Raw genomic sequence first — 26401 nt, 5'->3', positions numbered from 1 at the left:
CATATGAAAAATCAACTCAAAAGGGACCAAAAACCTAGATATAAGAGCTAGAACTACCAGAGTCCTAGGAGAAAACTTACAGAAGCTTCTTCAAGATCTTGTGTTAGGCAGTGGTTTCTTAGACTTTACATCCAAGGCACAAGCCAAAAAAGAAAAAATAAATGTGACCTCATGAAAATCAAAAACTTTTGTTTCTCAAAGGACTATATCATGAAAGTAAAAAGACAACCTACATAATAGGAGAAAATATTTGGAAATAACCGATAAAGGATTAATATAAAGCATATATGCTTTATACTTTTAAAGTATATATAAAGAAATCCTTTAACTTAACAACAAAATGACAAATAACCCAGTTTTTAATTAGGCAAAGCACTTGAACAGACATCTCTCCAAAGAAAATATACAAATGGCCAGAAAGCCCATGAAAAGAAGCTCAACATCATTAGACATCAGGGAAATGCAAATCAATACCACAAAGAGACACCATTTCATACCCTTGAGAATGGCTACTATTAAAAAAACAAAACAGAAACTATAATAACAAGTGTTGGAGAGGATGTGACTAAAGGAACACTCATTCATTGCCAGTGGGAACATAAAATGGTAGAGCTGCCAGTTTGGTAGTTCCACAGAAAGCTGAGTAGAGAATTACCATGTGACCTGGCAATCTTACTACTAAATGGACACCACTAAATGGACCTGATAATTCACAGAAATTCATTGTCCCCCGGTCGTGGGGGACACACACCCCAGATCCAGGTGTGCCCAGGACTGAGTCCCTTCCAGCAGCCCCACGGGAAGCTCCTTCCTGCATGGAAGGAGATCCGTGGGGGGCACAGATGGGTCTGCACGGAGCATGGGGACGTGGAAAGCTGGGCACTCCTCCACTCGTGAGATGGCTTCTTTCATCTTCGGACATCCCCTCGGCCGCTGACCTGCTGAACGCGCTGGACCAGAGCTAATTCCAGCCCCTTTCTTGAGGCAGGACGTGCACCTGCTTTCCCTGGAATGGCGCTTGGAGACGTGCAGCTGTGGCTTCTCTCCTGAGGCTTGAAGCTCCACGGTGGAGAGTCCAGACTGCCTGAGGACGGAGCTGGGGACGCACAGCCATCCCGCACACACCTGAGCCACGAGAGGTGCTCCCCAGTTTCCCACGAAGCCACCACTATCCCAAGAGGAGTCCTCCTCCGTGGCTGTGCAAATGCCCACGGTGACAGACCGAAAATCCCTCCCTGTTTGTTCTCACCTGCTGGGGACCCTCTTGGATTCGTTTCCCAGAGACCTCAGGGGAGCTTGTTTCTTCTGTGATCCAGCCTGCCCCGTGTCCATGCCTCGGAAGGTTCTAGATGTCAGCGCAGAAGCTGGGGACTTGCACAGACGACCCATCAAGAGGGGTGAGGATCTGATTCCATCGCCCAGCCCGTGGTGTGGGCGACGTGCAGCTGCCCGCTCCTTTGAGGTGCCGGGGGACCCCCAGCCTGCGCCGCCTCACGCTGTAGCTGTGCAAGGCTTGGGGGCTCAAGGGGGCCCCCAAAAAAGTCACGCCCGAGACCCCCAGTCCCAAGGACTCTCCTCTTTGGAAAGTCGGCGCTTTGGAGATGGAGGAGTCGAGGGGAAGCCAGATGGAGGCAGGGTGGGCGCAAATCCAGTGGGACCTGCGCCCTCAGACAGACAGACAGATGGCGAGGGGGCAGCCAGGTGGAGAGGCGGGGCCTGGGCCAGGCGGGCACAAACGTCAGGCGTCGTGGCTTGTGCCCACCAGGTGTCCGAGGGACTGATGCACGGCCGACTCCTTGACCGTGGACTTTGGCCTCGGGAACTTGGAAAGGATAAAAGATATGACCTCTCTACACGTGCCTCTTCTGTCATTTTACTCAACCTGTGGTTGGTGCTGGGGTTGGTGTATGCTCAGGAGACCTGAATCTCTGGACTCTCCATGTGACAACCAGGCCCTGAGCCTCAGCAGAGTTGCAACTCCTACCCTCTGGTTTATTGGACTTACCCAGGTCAGCTAACAGGGAGGTGAAGAAGGTCAACCACCACACCAGGGAGCCAAGAGTGCCTACAACTGCAAGCAGGAGAATTGCATCCATCATCCATGTGGAATCTAAGCCCCCTCTCGATATAGAGGTGGAGTGGACATCACCATCCCAGGGTCCACAGGATGGAGGAATAGAGCATGAACTAGAGTGGACTTACTGATATTCTGCTACAGAACTCTTGTGACTAGTAATGGAAGAAACTATAGCATTGGTGTGGAGAAAGTGGCCATGGTGGCTGCTGGGGGTGGGGAATGGGACGAAGAGATGTGATGTGGGGGCATTTTCAGGACTTGGAGTTGTCCTGGGTGGTGCTGCAGGGACAGATGCTGGACACTATATGTCCTGCCATGGCCCACTGGGTGGACTGGGGGAGAGTGAACTACAATGTAGACCACTGTCCATAGGGTGCAGCACTGCTCCAAAATGTATTCACCAAATGCAATGGATGTGTCACGATGATGAAAGAGGTTGTTGATGTGGGAGCAGTGGGGTGAGGGGGGTGGGGGTATATGGGGACCTCATATAATTTTTGAATGTAACATTTAAAAAATAATAGAGAAAAAAAGAGAAAAAAATGTCTATTTTCCGAAGCCCCCGCCCCACGTTTGTCACAGCAGTGTCGGGCAACCAAGCGCACACGTGTGCTCTCAGAGCCTCCTCTCCCTCCTCATGTGCTGCCCAAGGTCTGAAGACAGAATAAACCTTTCACTTGGCTTGGCTTCGCATTTATGGGAGAGTCGGGTTTTGACACTCTTTGAAAATCGTACACCAGGCTCCTCCCACCGATTCCCTCACTCCCTCTCGAGGCTGGCGGGCAACAGCCGCTGCCCAGACGCCCCTTTCCTCCAGCGGGCTGGCAGCAGCACGGCCCTGAGGTCGTGGGCCTGCAGCTCTGCCCCTTCCACACTCGGGGGGTTGAAGAAGCAGGAGCCCTCGAGATGGGAGGTTATTCTGGATTTTCCAAGGGTGCTCCGGATTCTTACAAGAGAAAGGCAGAAGGTCAGCGCTGGAGAGAGAGAAATTGGAAGACTGCTGCTGCGTTAAAGACTGAGGAAGGGATCTCGAGCCGATGGGTGGGAGGAGTGCAGAGCTAGAGGCTGGAGAGGGCCAGGGAAGGGGGCTCCCCCACACCTGTTTGGAACCTGGGACTGTTGTAGAATTTAAGAGAAGTTCAATTATTTGAGTATAGAGAGGCCAGGACTCAGGAATGATTTTGAGAAGGAAAAATGGTTTATTGACGCCGGCTGGACTCGGGAACTTCTGTTTGAATCCCGAGCCCTGAACAAGATTTTCAAACGTCTTTTATACAGAGAGGAAAGGCCAAATGGTCCCTTTGTTTCAGTTCTCAATAGGCTTCAATTAGCATATATCTTCCACATCTTAGGTAAGCTTTTAGCATGGACTCCAGACATTCTAGATAAGCCTTTAGCGTATTTGGTTTTTGCATTTCCCCTAAATACTTAAAGTTTATAGCCCTTGCATTGTTAAACATTTCCTGGGACTGGAGCCGCTGCCACTGTCCCTAAGGGCAGGACTGCAGCCTCTTACCGTTCCACACCCACAAGTCAAACAACTTAGTTATCTCTGAAGACACAAAGAGCCTTCCACCCATAGCCCACATCAGGACCTCTGGGACTATAAATTAATAGCTTTTTTTTTTCCATCGGTGTGGCACATTCATTGCATTTGGTGAATACATCTTGGAGCACTGCTGCATCACATGGATTAGAGTTTATATTGTAGTTGACACTCTCCCTCCATCCATTCAGCGGGTTATGGCAGGATATAGAATGTCCAGCATCTGTCCCTGCAGTATCATTCAGGACAACTCCAAGTCCCAAAAATGCCCCAACATCACACCTCTTCTTCCCTCTCCCTGCCGTGGCGGATCATCCCATAACGAGTGAAATTCCTTCTCCACGCAAACGGAGAGCCACTTGTAAATTAAAAAGCACTTTTCGTCCCCTGAGCCAAAGAGGCTTCTCCGTGCCCCCAGGGCAGTGTGGCGTTGGAATCAAAACGCAGGCTTTGAAGAGCATCGTTTGCTCAGTTCGAGCTAGCAACGCAGCCATTTGCTCCGGGCCCCCATTATTCAGCTTTTTCTCTCTCCTGCTCTGTCCTGGGATTCCCACTTCCCCTCCCCAGCCTTCCCCGCTTGCTCCTTCTTCCTTCCAGTGTAATATCAGCAGCAGCACTGTGATTTCTGAAGGGTCCTTGGGAATCTGTGTAGCTGCTTTCACGCTAAATGTGGTTTCTCACTTCAAAGTGCCCCGATGCTGTAGCTTCAGCCCCTAATCTTGTACAAACAGAACCCGGTTTGTGGCGAGGCCCCGGGGCCTGCTGCTGGGACCCCATTTTCACCAAGGCAACAGCTTCCTAAGCCTCGGCTCGAGCTCCGTCTTTTGGAAATTCTGCAAGTCACTGTCTGGCTGCCCTTTTCTCAATATGAGCGATAAACTAGTCTCAAAAAAAATAGTACAAGGAAAATCACCCTCCCTAAAAATTAAATGAAACGGTGCGGCTTCAATGAAACAGCTTTGTGTAAAGGAAGGCACCTGTGGATTTAGAGCACTCTGCCCTCCCCCGTGGCTGGGATTTTCTGCCTCCTCCAGGAGCCCCAACACAGAGGCTTGTTCTCCTTCCTCTTCCAAGGCCGACCACGGAGACCCCTTAGCTTCTGGAGCCCTCTGAAAGGAATCTGAAATTGCGACTCTTTGTTAAAAGGCAGGGTCATTGCCTCTTGGAAGCGGATGTGGCTCAGGCGATTGAGCTCCTTCCTACCACACAAAAGGTCCCGGGTTTGCTTCCGGGTGCCTCCTAAAGAAGACGAGCAAGACAGTGAGGTGATGTGACGACAGGCTGGTGCGGAGAGCCGTCACGACAAGACGGCACAAGAAGAGACACAAGGAGGAAAACATAATGAGAGACAGAACAAAGCGGGCAGCGGAGGTGGCTCAAGCAATTAGGTAGCTCCCTCCCACATGGGAAGTGCCAGGTTCAGTTCCCTGTGCCTCCTAAGAAGGAAGATGAACAGACGCAGCAAATAGAAACAATGAGGGGGTGGGGAGGAAACTTTTTTAATGCAGCCTGTTAAGATTCTAGAAAACACAAGTGTTCATTTCCTAGAGCGGAGTGCCTCTACCTCGGCATGGATGTGGAATGGGGGCCATCCCAGGCACTATAGTATGTCAGGAAGCATCCTTGACCCCCATCCATTTGATTCCACTGGCACCCCCCTCCCCTACCCCAGTTGTGACAACCAAAAATGTTTCCAGATGTTTCCAAGGGTCCCCTGGGAGACAAACATCACAAAATCATCCACACCTGAGAACTCCTGGTCAACAGCAAGACATTCATTCCACGTAAAAGATACCACCAGACTCTGCCAACACACACACACACGCACACAAACACAATCTGTGCCTTTCACACCAGGTCCAAACCATGGGCCTTGAATTCACTCGATTCCCACCCCAGGAAGCCCTGCACCCAACCACCCGTCTGTAGGACACAAGGCGCGGTTTATAGGGATCTGACTCTGTCCCCGTGAGTCACCGCTGGGCAAACACATCACCAGCTTTGCGGAGAGAGAGCTACCTGGTCCTCACAGTTATTGCCAATGATTTCTAAGGATTTCCAGCACCTGAGACCCCTACGATCGTCACAGGGGCTGCTGCTGTGTGGTGTTGCCTCGAGCTCAAAGATGCAAATCAGTGCCAAATGCACTGAAAAAGGGGGCTATCTCGGTCCCCCAGGGTTCATTTCCCAGACATCCTGGAACTGGGGGTGGCATTCTCGGAATTGAGACGCGCGTCGTGTTGATTTTCATCCTGGGCTGACGCTGAGTTCCACACGTCCCTCCCTTTTGAGAAGGCACAACATGCCCTCAAGGAGATAGCGGTCCACGTGTGCTCATCAGAGGACTTGGCGGCATCACCGTGCTCTGGGTGAATGCCTTTAACGGAGGGGCTTTTTACTGGTGAACGGTAGTTTTTGAGAAACTTCTGCCCAGGACGCTCTGGGGTGCAGAGCCAGTAACCACGTTTCCTTTATTTCCTGCTGAATATCCAGAGTCGGTCTCCTTGACAATGACCCCCAGGAGGCCAAGCAGAGAGGAAGGCGTGAATCGCAATTCCTTGTTCAGAGGGAGCAAAGGGGAGAGACCCTCTGGAGGTGGAGCCTTTTCATGCATGGGCACATCTGTGACCTTTTAAAGCCCCCAGACCACCCTGTGAAAACCGAAACCTCTCAACTCAGGCACGGCTCCCCGCCGAGTTCTCCCTTTCCTGGCCTCAGGGCTCCACTTTCACGAGCAATGGCGAGATGTGGTTGAAAAGAGCCTTGGGTTTGGGTCAATAAAGAGCCTCATATTCTACGTGACATACGGAATTAATTTGCGGTTGATCGTGACGCCCTCGATGGCAGTCATTAAAAAATAAATCAAAGTTCAGCCGACGAAGAAGTTGGACTTTTCAGCGTTTTCCCAAAACGATCCTGAAAATGTTTGACCTTTCAGAGGCAGTCATTTCATTGTTGTGAGAAATGCTATTTTTCCTCATTCGTTTTTTTTTTTTAATTTTAAAAATTGAATTGCCTTTTTTTTAAAGATACGTAGATCACACAAATGTTACATTAAAAATTAGAAGAGGTTCTCATATACCCCACACCCCACTCCTCCCACATCAACAACCTCTTTCATCACTGTGGCACATTCATTGCATTTGGTGAATACATGGGGTTGGTGTAGACCCAGGAGACTTGAATCTCTGGACTGGCCGGGTGCCCGCTGGGCCCTGAGCCTCTGCAGAGTTGCAACTCCTCATGAGTTTTTAAAAACTCAACCAGGCGGCGGACTTGGCCCAGTGGTTAGGGCCTCCGCCTACCACATGGGAGGTCCGCGGTTCAAACCCAGGGCCTCCTTGACCCATGTGGAGGTGGCCCATGTGCAGTGCTGATGCGCACAAGGAGTGCCGTGCCACGCAGGGGTGTCCCCCGCATAGGGGAGCCGCACGTGCAAGGAGTGTGCCCGTAAGGAGAGCCACCCAGCGCGGAAGAAAGTGCAGCCTGCCCAGGAATGGTGCCGCACACACGGAGAGCTGACACAGCAAGACGATGCAACAAAAAGAAACACAGATTCCTGTGTCGCTGACAACAACAGAAGCAGACAAAGAAGATGCAGCAAATAGACACAGAGAACAGACAACCGGGGTGGGGGGAGAAGGGGAGAGAAATAAATAAATAAATCTTAAAAAAAACAAAAACAAAAAAAACCTCAACCAAATATAGATGATACATTATGAACTGAATGTTTTTTTACACTTGTGTTAAAATGTATCTGTAGAATACTTGAGCTACTGTAGGTCAGAGGTCTGCAAACTTTTTTCTGGAAGGGCCCCATGTCCACTCTTGCTGGCTTTGCTTAATAGCAAGAACTCAACACTCCCCTCATAGCACCAAAGAAGCCTTACGCAATATGAAAATGAACGAGCATGAATGTGTTCCAATAAAGCTTTATTTACCAAAGCAGTGGGCAGGCCAGATTCGGCCCGTGGGTCGCTGTGTGCGCACCTCTTCTGGGTGGTCGCCATGCCGCCCTGCCCGGACTCCAGCTCCCGCAAGCACCAAGGAGCTCACATGCCCATCTGCTCGGAGTGTTGGCTGCTGCGGACTCAGAGCTGACTCCCACCCCACCCCCAGGAACTTCCCTCGGTCTTGCCTGCTCCTGGGGGGGTGACTGGCCCAGGAATCAGATGCTCAAGCTACCCCAGCTGCAGGGCTCCCCGGGGCATCAGCCGAGGCCCCTGTTGGGAAAGGGTGTGAAGTAGGGACGCACTTGGGGTTTCCCCACATCTTGGTACACACTCAGGATTTCCCACACTCGGTGTGCACGCAAGATTTCCCACACTCGTAGTATCCATGGGTGGCGGTGTACCTCTAACGCCGAGCCACCCTCGGTACTGAGAGGCACTCTTTATTGGGCATGCCCCTTGTGCTCACACTTGCTCACAGGCACTCCCTATCATAACCCGTGAGCCCTGTTCCCAGGTTTCCCAGAAGCAGAGAGGAATGGCGAGAGGTGAGCCGGCAGCTGCCCTGAGGGCCCACCCTCCCAAGGACCGCTGGCCACTGGCTGGAGGCAGGCTTGTCCATCGATCCAGCCTGCCTTGCAAATGTTACCATTTTCTAAGTGTGCCCCGGGGCGAAAAACATCAGGATGCATTGCCAAGTGCTTAGGATTATAATAAATACTGGAGAACTGGGGAAGTCTTCCTCTAAAGTTTGGGAAGAACGTCTTAATAGAATATAATACGTATTGTATCATATCATTTAATATTATATTATAACTGATTCAACAATAAACAAAAATTTAAACTAAAGTAAGACCCAAATTCATTACCCAACTATAAAAAGCAGCCTTATGTTGATGGCAACTCAACTGGTTTATTCTTATTTATAACACACCTATAGTTCAAAGATTCAAAAAGGCAATTAATTCTTATTAAAATTCATTGCTGTAAAATGTATCCAAAAATGCCTACAGTACAATAACTTTTGTGTATCCTGGTGGATTGAACAGTTCCCCCTGGAACCTCAGTGTGTGGCCTTATTTGGAAAGAGGGTCTTTGAAGGTGTAATTAGTTAAAGATCTCAAGCTGAAGTCATCTAGGATTAGGTGGGCCCTAAACGGTGGGAGTGGGAAGAAGAGATGTGATGTGGGGGTGTTTTCAGGACTTGGAGTTGTCCTGGGTGGTGCTGCAGGGACAGTTACTGGACATTGTGTGTCCTCCCATGGCCCACTGGGTGGACTGGGGGAGAGTGTGGGCTGTGGTGTGGACCATTGACCATGAGGTGCAGCGGTGCTCAGAGATGTAGTCACCAAGTGCAATGAATGTCTCATGATGATGGAGGAGGTTGTTGTTATGGGGGGAGGAGTGGGGTGAGGGGGGTGGGGGGTATATGGGGACCTCATTTTTTTAAATGTAACATTAAAAATAAATTAATTAATTTTTAAAAATCCACTGACCAGTGTCATTCTAAGAAGAGAAGAGGACACACAGAGAGGCCAAGGAGAGAAGGCTGAGTGAAGATAGAGACAGGGGTTGCAGCGATACACCCACAAGTCAAGTAATCTCAGGAGCCACCAGAAGCTGGAAGAGGCAAGAAGGAGTCTCCCGCTTTGGGGAGAGCCCTGCCCTGCCCTCACCTAGATGTCATACTCCTGGACTCCAGAACTGTGGAAACAAACTGTTGTTTCAAGCTATCAAGTTTGTGTTACTTTGTTATGGCAGCTGTAGCCTATCAGTACACACACATGTGTATATATATGTGTGTGTACATATATAGATAGGTACTTGTATAATTAATACATGACATTCTTATTGGATATGGCAGCATTTTTAACGTTTTAATTAGAGAAGTTGTAGAGTTACAGAAAAATCATGTGAAAAAATACAGACTTCCCATATAGCCCCTTATTGTTGACATTTTGCACTTGCATGGTACCTTTGTTACAATTGATGAAAGAATATTAACTCTATGAGCTATAGTCCATGATTTACATTAGGTGTATTTTTTCCCATATGCCACCCTCTTATTAACACCTTGCATTAGCGTGGCACATTTGTTACAATTCATGAAAGAACATTTTCACACTTGTAGTAACTTTAGCCCATCATCTACATTAGGGTTTACCCTGTGTTATATAGTCCTGTGTTTTCTTTTTTAAGTTTTTATGCTAGTGACATATACATCATCTAAAATTTCCCTTTTTAACTGCATTCACAATTATCATTCATTACTGTTAATTGCACGCAATAGCCTGCTACCATCACCGCCATCCGTTTCCAAAACTTTACCATCAACCTAAATATAAATTCTGTACAAATAAAGTAACTCCCCATTCTCCACCCCCAACCCAGCCCCTGGCAACCTGTCGTCAAGATTCTAACTCTGTGAGTTTGGTTTTTATGTTGTCCTAATGCATGGTGGAGCCGCCCAAAGGACAATCTCCAGGAGGAAGTGTAGCCTTTGTGGTCCTGTGGTCTTGGTGGGCAGAAGGTGAGGACTCAGGCACCCCTGGGCTCAAATCCCATCTGCCACTGATCAGGTGGGGGAGTCGGGGCAAGTTTTCCCACCTGGGAAAGTAGATAATATCTATGTGTAGGGTTTTGCTAGGACCGAATGAAGTGACAGATACAAAGCACTCGACACGTAATTATTCGATATATGGACACTGCTGTCACTTTTTCAGGAAATCATTGGCTGAACCTTTGATGGTGATCTACCAACGTGCCCCTCCCTGAGCCAGGCATCCATCCTTGTGTCGTGGAGCTCTGGTCTCGAAGAGAAACTCGGGAAGCATGCAAGATGGATAAAGAACATGGCAGGTGGGATGGCAAAGATACACACAGATGTTAGGGGACCGTGAGCCAGCCTGTCAGGAGAGAAACCAACAGATAAAACAGAAAGCAATAAACTAGGCCCATGTATACAGTATAGAGGCTGTATAATGAACCACAGATTATAATTCAATTTCCCAATCGGCGTCAAAGGGCAGGGAGACGCATGTGAAACTTGTGTTCCCTGCCTCACGTTCTCCTGTCCCTAAAAGAAAATAACTAGCAATTCTCCAGTATAATTCTTATCACAAGCCATGATGAAATAAATGATGATCATGGAGTGTGATTTAAAGGTTAGAGTCTCCTTCTGTTCAAAGCTTGTCTCTTATGAGCAATATTTTTCTTCATTTGGATATTTTTCTATTTTCACATGATGCCGTGTTCTTCTGGTAAACTGCCTCAAATCCTTTGAGGAAAGTTGGGCTGTAGGTAATTAGATAAGAGAGAAGGACAGCCTTAGACTCAAACAATGCATCTTTGGGAGGTGAGTTCTTTTGTCATTACCAAAAACTGTCTAGTCACAGCTCTGGGTAAGTCGCATTTTTTATATCCGATGGTTGTGGCTGAACCTTTCCTTTCTACCTTAGGAAATTCAACATTGCCTTCAGGTCTCAGGAGCTAGAATCTGTGTTTGCGTGCAACAGCAGGCTTACCTGTCTTGTCCTTTAGTCTCCTTAAGTGCACTTTCTGGTCTGTGCAAACGGAAGTAAAAATTGGAGGTTAATGGAAGGACGTAAGCTGCTCTCCTTTTCAGTGGAGAACTAGGATCTTGTTCTCCAAGTCTTCCTGGTGCTGTCCACACTGAACTGTGGTACCCAAGCAGAAGCACCACCGTTACCTTCCTGCGGAAAGCCTAAAACCTTGAAGCATGGTTCGATAATGATGATCCCAAATGGCACTGGAGATAAGGAAATGAAGGACCCTAATCAAGGGAACAAGGCTTCTTTTTTCTGGAGAAACACGATGATGGAGGGAGTTTGCACATTTCTCTGACAAGGAGAGTCCATTGACTTCCTGCCCCTTGGAATTCGTTGTCGTCAGTTTAAAATGATCCTGGGTTGGCGACCTCATTGATGTCTCTGCAGTCCCAACTGAAACAAGACGCAAACCAAGAGTTCTGTTTAGCATCCCCAGAGAATCCCTCTTTGAGCCCCATGCCAGACAAGGAGGAGGCTAAAGACTTCTTTTCCCAAAGCGAATAAATTGAGCACTCTAGGGTGTACTTTCTGCTCAATTGACTGGTTGGAATCCACACACTCATAATCCATTCTCCTTCCCTCCCTCCCTCCCTTCCATTCTCTTTCAAAGGCATGGGTTTACAGAACAATCATGCATAAAACACAGGATTCCCGTATACCACCCCACCACCAACACCGTGCACCGGTGTGGAACATTTCCTACAATTGGTGATAGCACATTTGTATAATTGTACTATTAATCAAAGTCCATGGTCTAGCTTAGGGCTGTTTGTGTACTGCACTTCCATGGCTTTAAAAAAAAATGTTTATTCTGTTACCATATATACAGCCTAACATTTCCCCTTTTAACCACGTTCAGTGATATATTTCTGTGCTGTCAATTGCATTCAGAATGTTGTGCTACTATCACCACTGTCCATTATCGAAGTATTTCCATCATTCCAAATAGGAACCCTGTACATTTTAAGCCTAGACTTCCCATACACCTGGGTTGTCCGTGGTGCCTTAGGGCATATGTTTTTCAAGAAAAGTAAAGAGAAATAACGTCATGTATCTTGAAGAACTTTTTTTGTCTTTTTTTTTTTTAATATTACATTCAAAAAATATGAGGTCCCCATGTACTCCCCACCCCCTCACCCCACTTCTCCCCCCATAACAACAACCTCCTCCATCATCATGAGACATTCATTGCATTTGGTGAATACATCTCCGAGTTCCGCTGCACCTCATGGTCAATGGTCCACACCACAGCCCACACTCTCCCCCAGTGCACCCAGTGGGCCATGGGAGGACACACAATGTCCAGTAACTGTCCCTGCAGCACCACCCAGGACAACTCCAAGTCCCAAAAACGCCCCCACATCACATCTCTTCCTCCCACTCCCCACCCCCAGCAGCCACCATGGCCACTTTCTCCACACCAATGCCACATTTTCTTCAATGACTAATCACAATAGTTCATGAATAGAATATCAGTAAGTCTACTCTAATCCATACTCTATTCCTCCATCCTGTGGACCCTAGAATGACCGTGTTCACTCCACATCTATATCAAGAGGGAGCTTAGATTCCACATGGATGCTGGATGCAATCCTCCTGCTTGCAGTTGTAGGCACTCTTGGCTCCCTGGTGTGGTGGTTGACCTTCTTCACCTCCATGTTAGCTGAGTGGGGTAAGTCCAATAAACCAGAGTGTAGGAGCTGAAGTCTGTTGAGGCTCAGGGCCTGGCTATCACATGGTCAGTCCAGAGATTCAGGTCCCCTGGGTATACATTAACCCCCTTGAAGAACTTTTGAGAACTCTTTGATGTGCCTTGGGTAACTGGAGACACCATGGCATGGAACAAAAGCAGAGCCGGGGATTAAATGCTAGAGGGACACCTCCCTCCCCAGTCATTCATGTAGCTCATACACACACACACCCTTGCTCACATACACGCCACACAAAGACACGCTGATACAAAAATACTCCACCCACACCCACCACACATACACACATACCACATAAATACACTCATGCACACACTATACATATATATCACACAAACATATACGCATACCATGCATCACATACACCACATAATACACACGTGCACACACTACACACATATACCACATAGAAATAGGCATGTGCACACCTGCACATATGCATACACACCACATAAATACATAGCACACACACAGAGCAGCTTCATGACAGCCATAGCATCCTTGACAGAGGGGCTCCCTCGTCATGCTTACCTGTTGCTATGCTGACTACATACACGAGAGACTGGCAGCTCTGGCTGCCATGCTCCAGCTCCCCATGGGCAGGCAATGTTATTTAATGGAAAGAGAAGTTGTTTGGGATCCTGGTCCTACCAGTGATGAACCAAATGATAGGAGGTCCAGTGGGATAAGAACAACTTCCCTCGAGCCCTGTTGCAAGGAACTCCTCAACCTGGTGCCTGAGCATAGACTCCTTGGTAGATATTGATCCTCCTTCCCAGCCATAAGTAAGAAATCTATAAATGTTAGCTCTCTCCCCCATCCTGCTGTGTCCAATACCACTTGAGAGGCAAACTGCTCTTTGTCCCCTGTGTTCATCATCTCCTTCCTGGAACACCCAGCTCCAAGCTGCACTTTCCAGCCTCCTGACTGTTTGTTCTCTCCAAGGGAATGGTAGCAGATGGGACATACATGACAAATTATGGCTCATCAAGCAAAAGATGCTTGCTCTTCCCTTTTCCTTTCCCTTTGGTTACAAATGTTGATGTCTAGAGCTACCTTGGAATTGATGGGTTGATGGTGGAAGAGCTGCTCAAGCAGCTTGGGCCCCTGGATGACTTCATGAAGCAGAGGCCACCCTACCAGTACCATTATATTGGAGGCAAGTAAACCTTCATCTTCACTGAAGTTTTTACAGCAGTTCCTGATCTTTTGGTTAGTGATGGACTGGCGTTTGTTTAGAAGAGGTCTTTGGGTTGTTTCCAGCAAGTAGGTCTGCTTCGAATTATGCATTGAGGTGATAGCAAAAGGATCGTGGAGCAGTTGAGACTTGACTCCATCTCTAAGGATGGACAGGATTCAAGTTCATGTAGAGATGTGGAGAGGTAATTCCAAGCTTTTACGCCCACCAGGAAGGCAGAGCTTACTGCATTGGTGGATCCATTCTGTAGGTCATTCAAATTTAAATTTGAAGTAGTAAGATGGTGTCAGATTGGATTCTAGATCAGGAAATTGAGTTTGTTCTAAGATAAGTGGGAGGAACTGGTGTGTTTTTTGAAGAAGGGAAACAGGATCACTGTTTTGGAGCATGCATTTCATTATTTCCTCCATGCCCCATTTCTCCATTGTGTTGGAGAGAAAATAAAAGTTGAATGAGGTAATGAGGTGATGGTTGATGGTTTTCTAAAATGGTAAATGCACATCGACATATACCCATCAATTTCAATATTTTCAAAGGCAAACACTCAAAACTGTTACATCTACCAGGTATTACTGGTAACAAAAAGCTAGTATGTTCAGGAAAATGTTTAAAGGAATTGTATTAGTCAGCCAAAGAGGCGCTGATGCAAAGTACCAGAAATCTGTTGGTTTTTATAAAGTGTATTTATTTGGAATAGAAGCTTACAACCACAAGGCCCTAAAGAATTCAACTCAAGATAAGAGGTACTTTCTCACCCATTTCTGTTGCCACATGCTGAAGCAAGATGGCAGACAATCTCTGCCTCCCTTCTTCCTCTTAACGCTCAGTGGGCTCAGCTTCTTCTGATTTCAGCATAGTGTTTGTTTCTATCCCGACTTCCTCAGCTCAGCTGCTCTGTTTTCTTCAGCTGCAAACGATCAGGCAAATGGCTCATCTCTCCTCCCAAGGCCACAGGATCAACATTCTCTCCTCTGCCATATCTGTGGAGCTCTTTCTTCCTGTACCTTCTTCTGTGTCTCCTTGAGTGAATGTCCATTTATATAGTCCACCAAGGGGGCAGGGACTTAAACTGATTTACACCCTACTGACGTGGTTGAATCAAAGCCCTAATCTTCATAATTTAATCCAAGACATCTCGGTTAAGTGTAATACAATCAAAGGATATCACATCCAGAAGAACAGACGAGTTTACAAACGTAATCTCTCTTTTTGGAATTCATAAATAATCTCATGTGAAGTTTCTCTTTATTAATTTCAACAGAATTTATACACACTTTGAAAGTTTTATGTTATGTATGATGCACACAATGTTAGGTGCATGTATAATTTTGCTTATTTCTTATGGGAACTCTATGCTCTACCAGGTTGGAAGCTGCCCTGTCCATTATGTATGTATATACCTTTCTGATCTACCTTGATTAGTTTTCTTTTTTTTTTTTTTTGGAGGTACCCAGGCTGGGAATTGAACCCCGGACCTTGTATAGATAGAGCCTGCACCCAACCACTGAGCTCCCCAGCCCTCACTTTTGCTTCACCTCCATTATTTTTCTAAATAACTGTTGATCCTAACATAGAGCATTGTGTCAATAACTCATTTCTTCTCTCAGCTTCTAGGACTAAAGAATGCTCTCCAACCAGACTCCAATCATACCCACCATCTCTGGGGCAGAGGGGGTTGGTTTAGTGCCGTTGGGTATTTTGTTTGCATTTGAAAATACCTCTGTTTACTGCAGCTATTTGAGAAGCCACTAAAAAAAGGGAATTTCTGAAGCAATTCTTCACTCTGAATAAAGTCTTGCTATTCTTTGTATTTATTTTTAAAATAGCAAGTTTCATTGTTATCTAACAATACATGTTTTCAAGAAAATCATATAAAATTTTAATTTTAAAAAGATGGCTAGCATCTAGTTGTGCCAACAGACCCTAAGAAACTTTTGGAAATGCATTGACTATGAAACAGCTACTGGGGAAATGGCGGAGAGCTAATAAATATGCTGAAAGCTGTGGGCTTTCCTGAAGATTTTGCTGCCTGCCTGGCCGTTTCCAAGGAGAGCCTTTCATTTTTGTGCTGAAAGAAAATAGCTAGAGATCTTTGTACAGAAATACCTTTTTGCTTCAGTCAATTCACAGGGCCTTAAAATTTACTGAAATTGTTTATCTCCAGCATTGGTTTTCTTAGATAAGTAACATTTTATGTTCTTGGGAAAAAGCTGTAATTTTATTGCTAACAAAATATAAGTCATTGCTCATAGATTTACATTACAAAAATGAAATCAACAGTCTGATAACCACAGCAGATGATGTTTATCCATTTACTTAATTCAATTTCCTTTAAATCTATAGTTCATGGGGGAAATTCTCCTAGAGAGTTGGAGACCTTCTGATGGATTCATTCTGGTCCCAATCAATGACTCCAATCAATTAGCTGTCAACTGCCCGTTAGAGGGAAATGAAAGGAAAATCAGATTGGTCAAAAGCTTAGTTGCAGGAAACAGGGTCCATCTGAGCTAGAGTGAGTTGGAAGAACTTTACACAGGGGCATTAAATGATGTTTTCCAAAGGCTGTCCATGCAAAAATACCAGAATTGGGTTGGCTTTTATAAAGAGAATTTTTGGTGTAAAAGCTTATAGTTTTGAGGCTGTGAAATGTCCAAACCAAGGCACCATCAGAGATGCTTTCTCACCAAAGTCAGTTACTGTTGAGTCTGGAGTCATGCCACCTGTTGAAGCAAGATGGTTGGTCTACCAGTCTCTCTCTACTTTCTCCTTGAGCTCAGCTGTGGTTGATCAGTCATCACTCCCTCATTTTCTCTCCTTGAGCCTCTCAGGCTTCTCTGTGTTCCTGCAGCTGTAGGCAAATCTGGAGTCTTCTCTCTCTACTTTCTCTTTTCTCTCACATGGCAGGATCAAAATGGTGGCTTCCTTTATCAGGGTCTCTTCTTCCTTTCTCTGTGTGGCCTCAGTTTATATAAGACCCAGTAAGGGAAGTGGACTTGGCCCAGTCTGTCTACAGGGCATCTGTCTACCACATGGGAGGTCCGCGGTTCAAACCCCGGGCCTCCTTGATCCGTGTGGAGCTGGCCCATGCGCAGTGTTGCACGCAAGGTGTGCTGCGCCATGCAGGGGTGTCCCCCGAGTAGGAGAGCCCCATGCGCAAGGAATGCACCCCGTAAGGAGAGCCGCCCAGTACGAAAGAAAGAGCAGCTGCCCAGGAATGGTGCCGCACACACAGAGAGCTGACACAACAAGATGAAGCAACAAAAAGAAACACAGATTTTCATGCCACTGACAACAACAGAAGCTGACAAAAGAACACGCAGCAAGTGGACACAGAGAACAGACAACTGGGGCTGGGGAGGAGGGGAAGGGGAGAGAAATAAATAAATAAATCTTTTAAAAAAAAAAAGACCCAGTAAGAGGTTGGAGAGCCAACCTAGGGTACACCTCACTGATGTCCAATCTGAAGTGATCTAGTCAAGTGATCTAATCAAAGTCCCGTAATTGAATCTAATGCAAGCAAAGAATCTCACACCAGCAGGAATGGGTTAGTTCAAAAGCATAATCTCTGGGATTCACCAAATTCAAACTGTCTCAGATGGCTAATAAAAATTGTTGGAAAAACTGAAGACACACACTCTATTTTGAACTTTTGGACCAGCAAGGATCTGCTGCCTCTTGCCACTCTAGTATGCTTCTGATACTGGGAAGGACTTGCTACCTCTGCTGGCTACAGAATCCTACTGTGCCTGTCATGTCCACATGGCCAAAGGAATGCCACAGGCTCCACCTTCCAGAATCGTGACACGAGACCTGGGCATATGTCCTCTTCTAATGCCATCTAGAAAGTCAGACACCTCTAAGGTTTCCATGGAAGCATGGCTTCCACCTTTTATTTTATTTTATTTTGTCTTTCTTTTTTTAATATTACATTAAAAAAAATGAGGTCCCCATATACCCCCCACCCCCCTCACCCCACTCCTCCCCCCATAACAACGATCTCCTCCATCATCATGAGACATTCATTGCACTTGGTGAATACATCTCTGAGCACCACTGCACCTCATGGTCAATGGTCCACACCATAGCCCACACTCTTCCCCAGTCCACCCAGTGGGCCATGGGAGGACATACAATGTCCAGTAACTGTCCCTGCAGCACCACCCAGGACAACTCCAAGTCCCAAAAATGCCTCCACATCTCATCTCTTCCTCCCATTCCCCACCCCCCAGCAGCCACCATGGCCACTTTCTCCACACTAGTATGGCTTCCGTCTTGATCCCCGCCTAAATCTCAAATCTGATTAGCCCACCTAAGTCACCTTTAATGTTCCTACATTAAGTGGGGTCTGGAGAATGCAGGAAACTCACAGAGTCCCTGTCTTCAAAAAGCTCCTACATAGATGAGAAGATACACAGATAACCCATAATTAGAGTTCAGTCTGTTTGATTGCAACAAAAACAGTAGTGTGGAAGTGTTGTCAGTAGAAAGATCATGGGGTAGAGATGGAGGAACAGGTGCTCACCAGGTGGACCAGAAGAATGAATGGCCCAGGCAGAGGAAACTGCATATGGAAATCTCCGGAGATCCCACCCAGACCAGAATGTGGAGGTCCAAGATGGAGACCCCAAAAGGAAGGGGATGCAAACAAGGACAGGGTGAAGGGAAGGCTGAGCCTGGTCCTTGAAACTCTCCCCTCTGCTGCTCCAGACCACGGAGACCTTTAAGTTGCCTGCAATATGGTCAGAGGTCAGATGTTCCATCGGAAGTCTCACCTTTATCAGCCTCACGGAGGATAAGCAGAGAAGGACCCTCTGTGGGAAACAGAGAACCATTCCCTCTGGGAAATGTCTAGCACACTCCAGGAGCAGGCAAGCATTGGTTAAAGATTCACCAGTCCCGCAGCTCACAGCACTGCCTTTCATCTGCAGCTGCGTCTGGAGAATGAGGATGTGTCCAGGAATTCTGCCTGTGCTCGCCATCGCGTTAGGTCTGTGGCTGCTTGCTTGGCCACCTGGGGCTCCTGTTGTCTGGACACTGACAAGTGCATCCATCAGAAATACAGCCAGGGCTGCTGTGGGCAGACGCTGTGCCTTGTGCTTTCCTGAGGCTCTCTCTGTCCTTAACAGGCGCATCTACAAAATGACCCCCAGGTGACATAGAAGCTTCCAGAAAGGCAGCACAGTTAATCTCCCCTTTGTTCATGGCTTGAACTCCAGTCTCAATCTAATTCTCCTTATAGCCCCACCACACGGTGCTGCAGAGCAGCTGAACACAGAAGTTCTAGCATGAGATATTGCTGAGGTTGATATGCAAAAAATGGAGATTATAAGACCTCCTCATGTGGCTGAGAAGATCACAGGAGAAAGGCATGTCACCCTCAGCACAGCACCCACACACAGCATCATCTGGCAAAATGCTATGAAGATTTTGTTTGTTTTTTAGGACGTACTGGGGATTGAACCTCGGACCTCGTATGTGTGAAGCAGGTGCTCAACCACTAAGCTATACCCATTCCCCGTAGTTTTAGGAACTCAAAAATGCCTTGGAGATGTGCCATGTGCATGGACACTGCCCTACAACTCAAAATACACAAGCGCACAGGGGTTATTTTCTGGATACTCCACAGGCTTCCCCTAAAAGTGAACATTTTTAAAAAATATTTTTTTATTTTTATTTTTTAAATTTTTTATTATTGTCTTTATTTATTTTTTAATATTACATTAAAAAATATGAGATCCCCATATGCCCCCCAACCTCCTCACTCCACTCCTCTGCCCATAACAACAACCTCCTCCATCATCATGGGACATTCATTGCATTTGGTGAATACATCTCTGAGCACCGCTGCACCTCATGGTCAATGGTCCACACCATAGCCCACATTCTCCCACAGTCCACCCAGTGGGCCATGGGAGGGCATACAATGTCCGGTAACTGTCCCTGCAGCACCACCCAGGACAACTCTAAGTCTTGAAAACACCCCCACATCTCATCTCTTCCTCCCATTCCCTACCCCCAGCAGCCACCATGGCCACTTTCTCCACACCAAGGCCACATTTTCTTCGATTACTAATCACAATAGTTCATGAACAGAATATCAGTAAGTCCACTCTAATCCATACTCGATTCCTCCGTTGTGGACCTCAGAATGGTTGTGTCCACTCCACCTCTATGTCAAGAGGGGGCTTAGATCCCACATGGATGATGGATGTGGTTCTCCTGCTTGCAGTTGCAGGCACTCTTGGCTCCCTGGTGTGGTGGTTGACCTTCTTCACCTCCATGTTAGCTGAGTGGGTAAAGTGAACCTTATACATCACTGGGATATCATCCAGGGCCATGGCTATTGCTGGAAACACAGGGCTTAAATTTACTTAGTATGTGTTATGGGTTGAATGGTCTCTCCCCAAATAATTCTCTGGTCCCTTGAATATGACCTGATTTGGAAATAAGGTCTTTGTGGTTTGAATTTGTTAAGATGAGGTCATGCTCGAGTAGTATGGGACCATAATCCAATATGACGAGTGTCCTTACAAGGAGAGGGAAATTTGGATGCAAAAACAGAAGGGAGAAAGCCACATAACGATGGGGTCAGAGATTGGGGTGATGCAGGCACAAACCAGGGAAGACCTGGGGCCACCAGACGCTGGAAGAGGCAAGAAGGCAACTCCCTACAGCCTCCAGAGGGAACGTAGACCTATCAACACCTTGATTTCAGACTCTTGGTCTCCAAAACTGTGAGACAGTAAATTTCTGCTATTTCAGGCCCTTTGTTCATGGTACTTTGTTATGGCAGCTCCAGGAAAGTAAGACTGTCAGCTTTTGTTCTACATGCTCTCTTTTTAAAATTTTCTTTAAAAAAAAAAAACAAATCACATAAAATATTACATTAAAAATATAAGAGGTTCCCATGTACCCTGCTCCCTACCCCCCCAACTCCTCCCACATCAACATCCTTTTTCATCAGTGTGGCACATTCATTGCATTTGATGAATTCATTTTGGAGCCCTGCTGCACCGCGTGGATTATAATATTGTATTTTACACTTGCCCAGTCCATTCAGTGGGTTATGGCAGGATATATAATGTCTTGCATCTGTCCCTGAAATATCATTCAGGACAACTCCAAGTCCTAAAAATGCCCCCACATCACATCTCTTCTTCCCTCTCCCTGCCCTCAGCAAATCCCGTGGCCACTGTCTCCATATCAATGATGCAATTTCTTCCATTGCTAGAGTCACAATAGTTCCATAGTAGAATACCAGTAAGTCCACTTTAATCCACATTTTATTCCTCCATCCTGTGGACCCTGGGATGGTGATGTCCACCCACCTCTAAATCGAGAGGGGGCTTAGATCACACATGGCTGATGCATGCAATTCTCCTGCTTGCACTTGTAGACTCTCTCAGTTCCTTGAGTGGTGGTTGACTATACTCACTTCCCTGTTAGCTGATTCAGATGCCATCTTGTCCCACCTCCTACATGTTCTCTTAAGGTTGTGCTGAAACCCTGTCTTAGTTTTATAAGATCTGCACAAATACACATTGGATTAAAAAACGAACATCAAGTCTAAGAAGAAAGTAACTTTTTCCCAAACCAAACCTAGAGTCCATGCAATCCCTCCCTCTCTCTTTTCTTACTCAGAACCTTCTGATGACTTTTGTCCTTCACATATGAATAGCCATGAACAACTATTCTGATGTCCTCTATGGGACCCTGGTCCAGCCATGACCCAAGCTTTGTATAATCCATGTTGTGTGAGAAAACAGTACCCACAATGCAGTGTGTCCTCAAGTTGCCTCTACTTGCTGGAAATCCTCTCTAGAACTTAAAACCCAAGCAAAGTGAAGTTCTTCAAAGAACTCACTGTCTTTGCTTCCCAGTCGCAATCACAAATACCAATGCAATATGTTGGCTTAAACAATGGAAACTTTTGGCTCATGGTTTTGAGACTAGATGTCCAAAATCAAGGCATCAGTAAAGCGATGCTTTCCCCCAGAAGACTAACATTTTGGGGCTGGCTGCTGGTGATCTTTGGTCCTTGGCTTTTCCAATACATGGCAGTGCCCATGGTGGTATCTTCTCCTTTCTCTTCCATTGACTTCCAGCTCCTGCTTCTCCACATGACTTTGTCTTCATAAATCCTCCAGAATAGGATTAAGGCCAAACCACATTCATTTGGCCACATTGTAACTAAAAATAATATCCCCAAGAGGGCATGTTTGCAATGGGCACCCACCCCCAGGAATGGATTCAGATTAAGAACATCTTTTTCTGGGGTACATAATTCAGCCTACCACACTATCCTTCCATGATTTTTAACAACACCTTTGAACTCTAATTCTGGCCATCTCTCCATTCGAACTTTTTGCCTGGAGGAAGAAGGGTCTTCCACTCACCTGCGGATTCCTAGGTACCTCCAGATGGGCTCACCAGCTTGCTCAGGGCTTCAGGTTTAAGGTCCTTGAAGCTCTCCACTGCCTCTTAAAATCCTGGATCCACCAGTGGCTCTTCCATCCCTAATTTTTTCTGCCCTACTCCCCATAGCCTCCTCCTCACTTTCCTCTGGAGGCTTTGAAGATTTTCTCTCGTTTCTTCATTTAACTGTTTAAATGCTATCTGTACCCTCCTGAAACCCCCATTTCCTTGTTTCTATGGAAGTTTCTCTTCTGGCTCCTTTCTGCTCACCTTCCCCATGGAATCTTTTTTTCCCAACCTCCTGCCAAGTCTTGATTTTCCTAGGGCTGCTTTCTCAGTTTTCTTTTCTGCATCTTCTCTTGGAGGAAATCCCTTCCTTTGCCTCATCTGTCTGCCATTCCAACATCTGCCTCTCTATGAGGGTTTTGAGTCTCAAAGATTTTTTACAAATGTCATTTCTCTGAACAGTGATGGGATCCATTGATTGGCATCTTTCAAGTTGAATTATTATTAGCATCTCAAGCCCGTTGTTCTTTGGAACCTGGATCTTTGGCAAATATCCCTTCTCTCAACCAATATCACTGCCATCTATTGGGGTATCCACATTGGAAAGCCCTCCTCTCCTTCACTGCCCACATTCAAAGGTGAAGAACACTTCTTATTTGTCTTTCCTGTCTTCTCTGATTCCCACACTACTAAGTGCAGAAAGTTCTATCTAGACTATCAATCCATTCCCATAACTGGTATCAGATTCTCCCCTTTTCAACACCCACATTGTTTCCAGAATGATATTCATGAAACCCAGATGCTACCACACATTGCCCTGCTTAGGCTATTTCTGCCAGCTCACCTGTTTCTCATTGGTCATGGAGCTGGGTAGCTGCTGCAGAGGTGGCCCAGCCAAGGGCGCCCAAGTCCACTCAACTCCATCTGTCCTCCTCTCACCTCTGAAAGACTAACGCAGTGAATTGAGATCCTGCCATTGGGGATACCTCATCTTGGCTCTTTTCACCTTCACTAGAGGGTTCCTTCTAGAGTACAGGAGCCAGTGCCTGGGGACCACCTCTCTGCTCTACCCACATCCCTGGAGCCAAAGGTGGGCCCCATCTTTCCACCCCTCTTACCTGGAAGCCCACCAGGGCCCATCAACCTTGCCCACCAAGATGAGACACCAGGCTGTGCCCAGGTCCCATCCAGCCTGATGGCCACAAGGAGGCTGAGCAGATATGAGGGAGAAGTACAGGAGGTGCCATGTGACCAGAGCTTAACCTTAGCATTCAGATGAGCTGCAGAATCTTCCTGGGGAGTGGACAGGTCCTAATTCTCAGAGCCTGCAAAGGTTACCTTCTATGGAAACAAGAGTTTGCAGGTGTAATTGAGCCAAGGATCTTGAGGTGGGGAGATCGTTCTAGATTGTCTGTGTAAACCCTAAATCCAATGACTGGTGTGACTCTTTATGAATCCCTAAAAGAGAAAAATGATGTTAGCTAATTAATCTATTTCCCCAGGTGTGATACCCTTTGATTATATCAAATTCAGTTGAGGAGCCCTTGATTAGATTACTTTGAGGGCTTTTGTTTTTAATTTTAATCTTTTTTTTTTTGGAGGTACTGGAGATTGAACCCAGGACCTTGTACATGGCAAGCAGGCACTCAACCACTGAGCTACATTCACTCCCCAATGAGAGTTATTTTTTTCATTTGCTTGTTCATTTTTGTTTTGTTTTTAGGAGGTATTGGGAGTCCACCCAGGACCTTATACATGGGAAGCAGGTGCTCAACTACTGAGCTACATCTACTCCCCAATGAAAGTTGGTTTTTTCACTTGTTTGTTTGGTTGTTTTTTGGAGGTACTGGGGATTGAACCCAGGACCTCATACATGGGAAGATGGTGCTCGACCACTTGAGCTACATCCACTCCACAACAGGACACTTTTTATACAAGACATCAGTGCTGTTTCCTTCAAGGAGAATCATATTGGTTTCTGAGGGTTTCTTTGATGAAGTACCCTAAACTGGGTGGCTTAAAGCAACCTCTCCCTGTTTGGGAGATAGCTTCAAACAACCTCTCCCAGTTCTGGAGGCTAGAAAGCTAAAATCAAGATGGCGGCAGGGCCCTGCTCCCTCTGAAGGCTCTAGGGAGACCCCTTCCTTCCTCTTTCAATCTCTGGTGGCCCCAGGTGCTCCTTGTCTATGGCTGCATCTTTCCAGTCACTGCCTCTATCATCACATGAGCTTCTCTCTCATCTGTCTCTGTGCAAATTTCTCCTTCTTATGTTGATACCACTCATATTGGAATAGAACCCAAGTAATGCAATTTGGCCCCATCTTAACTAACGACTTCTTTAAAGACCTGATTTAATAAGGACACATTCATAGATTAAGAGTGAATGCATCATTTGGGCGGGGGGGGGGGGCACAATTCAATCTCTATCAACCAATGCTTGGAAATAACCTCCAAACTATAACTTTGCACTTTGATGCTTTTTATCATTTCTTTTCCTTTTTTTAGATTTATTTTTTATTTGTTTCTCTCACCTTTCACCCCAGTGGTCTGCTCTCTGTGTTCATTCACCATGTGTTCTTCTGTGACCGCTTCTATCCTTATCAGTGGCACTGGGAATCTGTGTTTCTTTTTGTTGCGTCATCTTGCTGCATCAGCTCTCCATGTGTGCGGCACCATTCCTGGGCAGGCTGCACTTTCTTTCGCACTGGGCGGCTCTCCTTATGGGGTGCACTCCTTGCGTGTAGGGCTCCCCTATGCAGGGACATCCCTGCATGGCAGGGCACTCCTTGAGCACATCAGCACTGTGCATGGGCCAGCTCCACACGGGTCAAGGAGGCCCGGGGTTTGAACCGCGGACCTCCCATGTGGTAGGCGGACGCCCTATCCATTGGGCTAAGTCCGCTTCCCTGCTTTTTATCATTTCTAACCAGCTAGTTAGTGAGATGCCAACTCTTGGAGTATGGGACACATGGCCTGTTGAGCATTCTACTTGCAGTTTATTATCTAAAAGAGGCCCTCTGGGCATTCTGGGGTAGTCTTGCCTAATGATGCATAAACTGCCTCTGAGGGGTTGCTTTGTTGGCATGCATAAACATATCGTAGACCCCAGGAATGACGATGGCAGGATTGCATGGTCCTCTCTGGGAATGACTCTCTCTGAGGATTATAGAAAAAACAATGCTGTGAACCACGTCAACCATTGGCATTCTTATTTATTTTGAGCTGTAGGACCATATAATTAACCATAATTAAACAGCTTCGCTGTGACTGACTGGTGAGTAAGAGGTGGAAATACCAGATGATGGCAAGTCCTGCAGAATTGGACCTTGTCTACTGGAACAGATGGAGAAAAGCAAGGTGGAGTAGCAATTCTGTCAACCCCCACCTCTTTGTGGTGATGTCACACCTGCAGTGGCCCCAGGGTCATGACCTGGCTCCGCTCAGCCCCCACTCCTTGTTTACTGAGACAACACGTAAAGGAATGAGGCTGCCCAATGGCAAAGAAGGGGGGTGGGCTTTGAGATCAGGGCACAAGAAACCGATGATGTCTAGCGTTTATTTGGCAGTGCCCTGCCTGGCGCCTGCCATCTCCTCCCAAAGGGTTGTACTGTGGAGGAAACCAGTGAATGGAGTCATGTGAGCGGGCAAGTGAAAGCAGAACAATACCCAAAAACCCAGAGAGGAAGAGCTAGAGACTAGCACACACTGCATTCTCAACGTCCTTTCCCACCTGCCACAGCTCATTCTCACAGGCACAGGGACAAAGCTTTAGGAGAGCAGAATTGCCCAGTGCTGGGCAAATTGGATGTGAACATTCAGAAATTCCACAGTGGGAGAGAAACCCAGAGCAAGCCATCCCACTGGAGGTTGGCACCGTGTGTTCCCACTTTTCATCATCTCTCTCCCTAGGCTGCCAAACCTACTAACTCCC

At 46.7% G+C, this 26401-nt stretch overlaps 1 protein-coding gene across 3 annotated transcripts in view; it reads left to right on the top strand.

Annotated features, from left to right (window-relative positions):
* Positions 1 to 26401, top strand: part of LOC139436115 (polyprenol dehydrogenase-like) — a 268412-nt gene that overhangs the window by 199921 nt on the left and 42090 nt on the right. The window contains exon 8 of one of the 3 annotated variants that reach the window (XM_071213457.1): positions 10297 to 10425. The exons of 1 other annotated variant lie outside the window; for it this stretch is intronic. In XM_071213457.1, coding sequence (XP_071069558.1) covers positions 10297 to 10311 — 15 coding nt within the window. In that variant the 3' untranslated portion in view covers positions 10312 to 10425. Of the gene's footprint in view, positions 1 to 9072; positions 9229 to 10296; positions 10426 to 26401 lie in introns of those variants that run through there. One more of the 3 variants, XM_071213453.1, reaches the window with a different exon arrangement.

The sequence above is a fragment of the Dasypus novemcinctus genome, chromosome Y (assembly GCF_030445035.2).
Source record: "Dasypus novemcinctus isolate mDasNov1 chromosome Y, mDasNov1.1.hap2, whole genome shotgun sequence".
Classification (NCBI taxonomy): domain Eukaryota; kingdom Metazoa; phylum Chordata; class Mammalia; order Cingulata; family Dasypodidae; genus Dasypus; species Dasypus novemcinctus.
The sequence above is the reverse complement of the archived record's forward strand: the minus strand, read 5'-3'. Positions and strand labels throughout refer to the sequence as shown.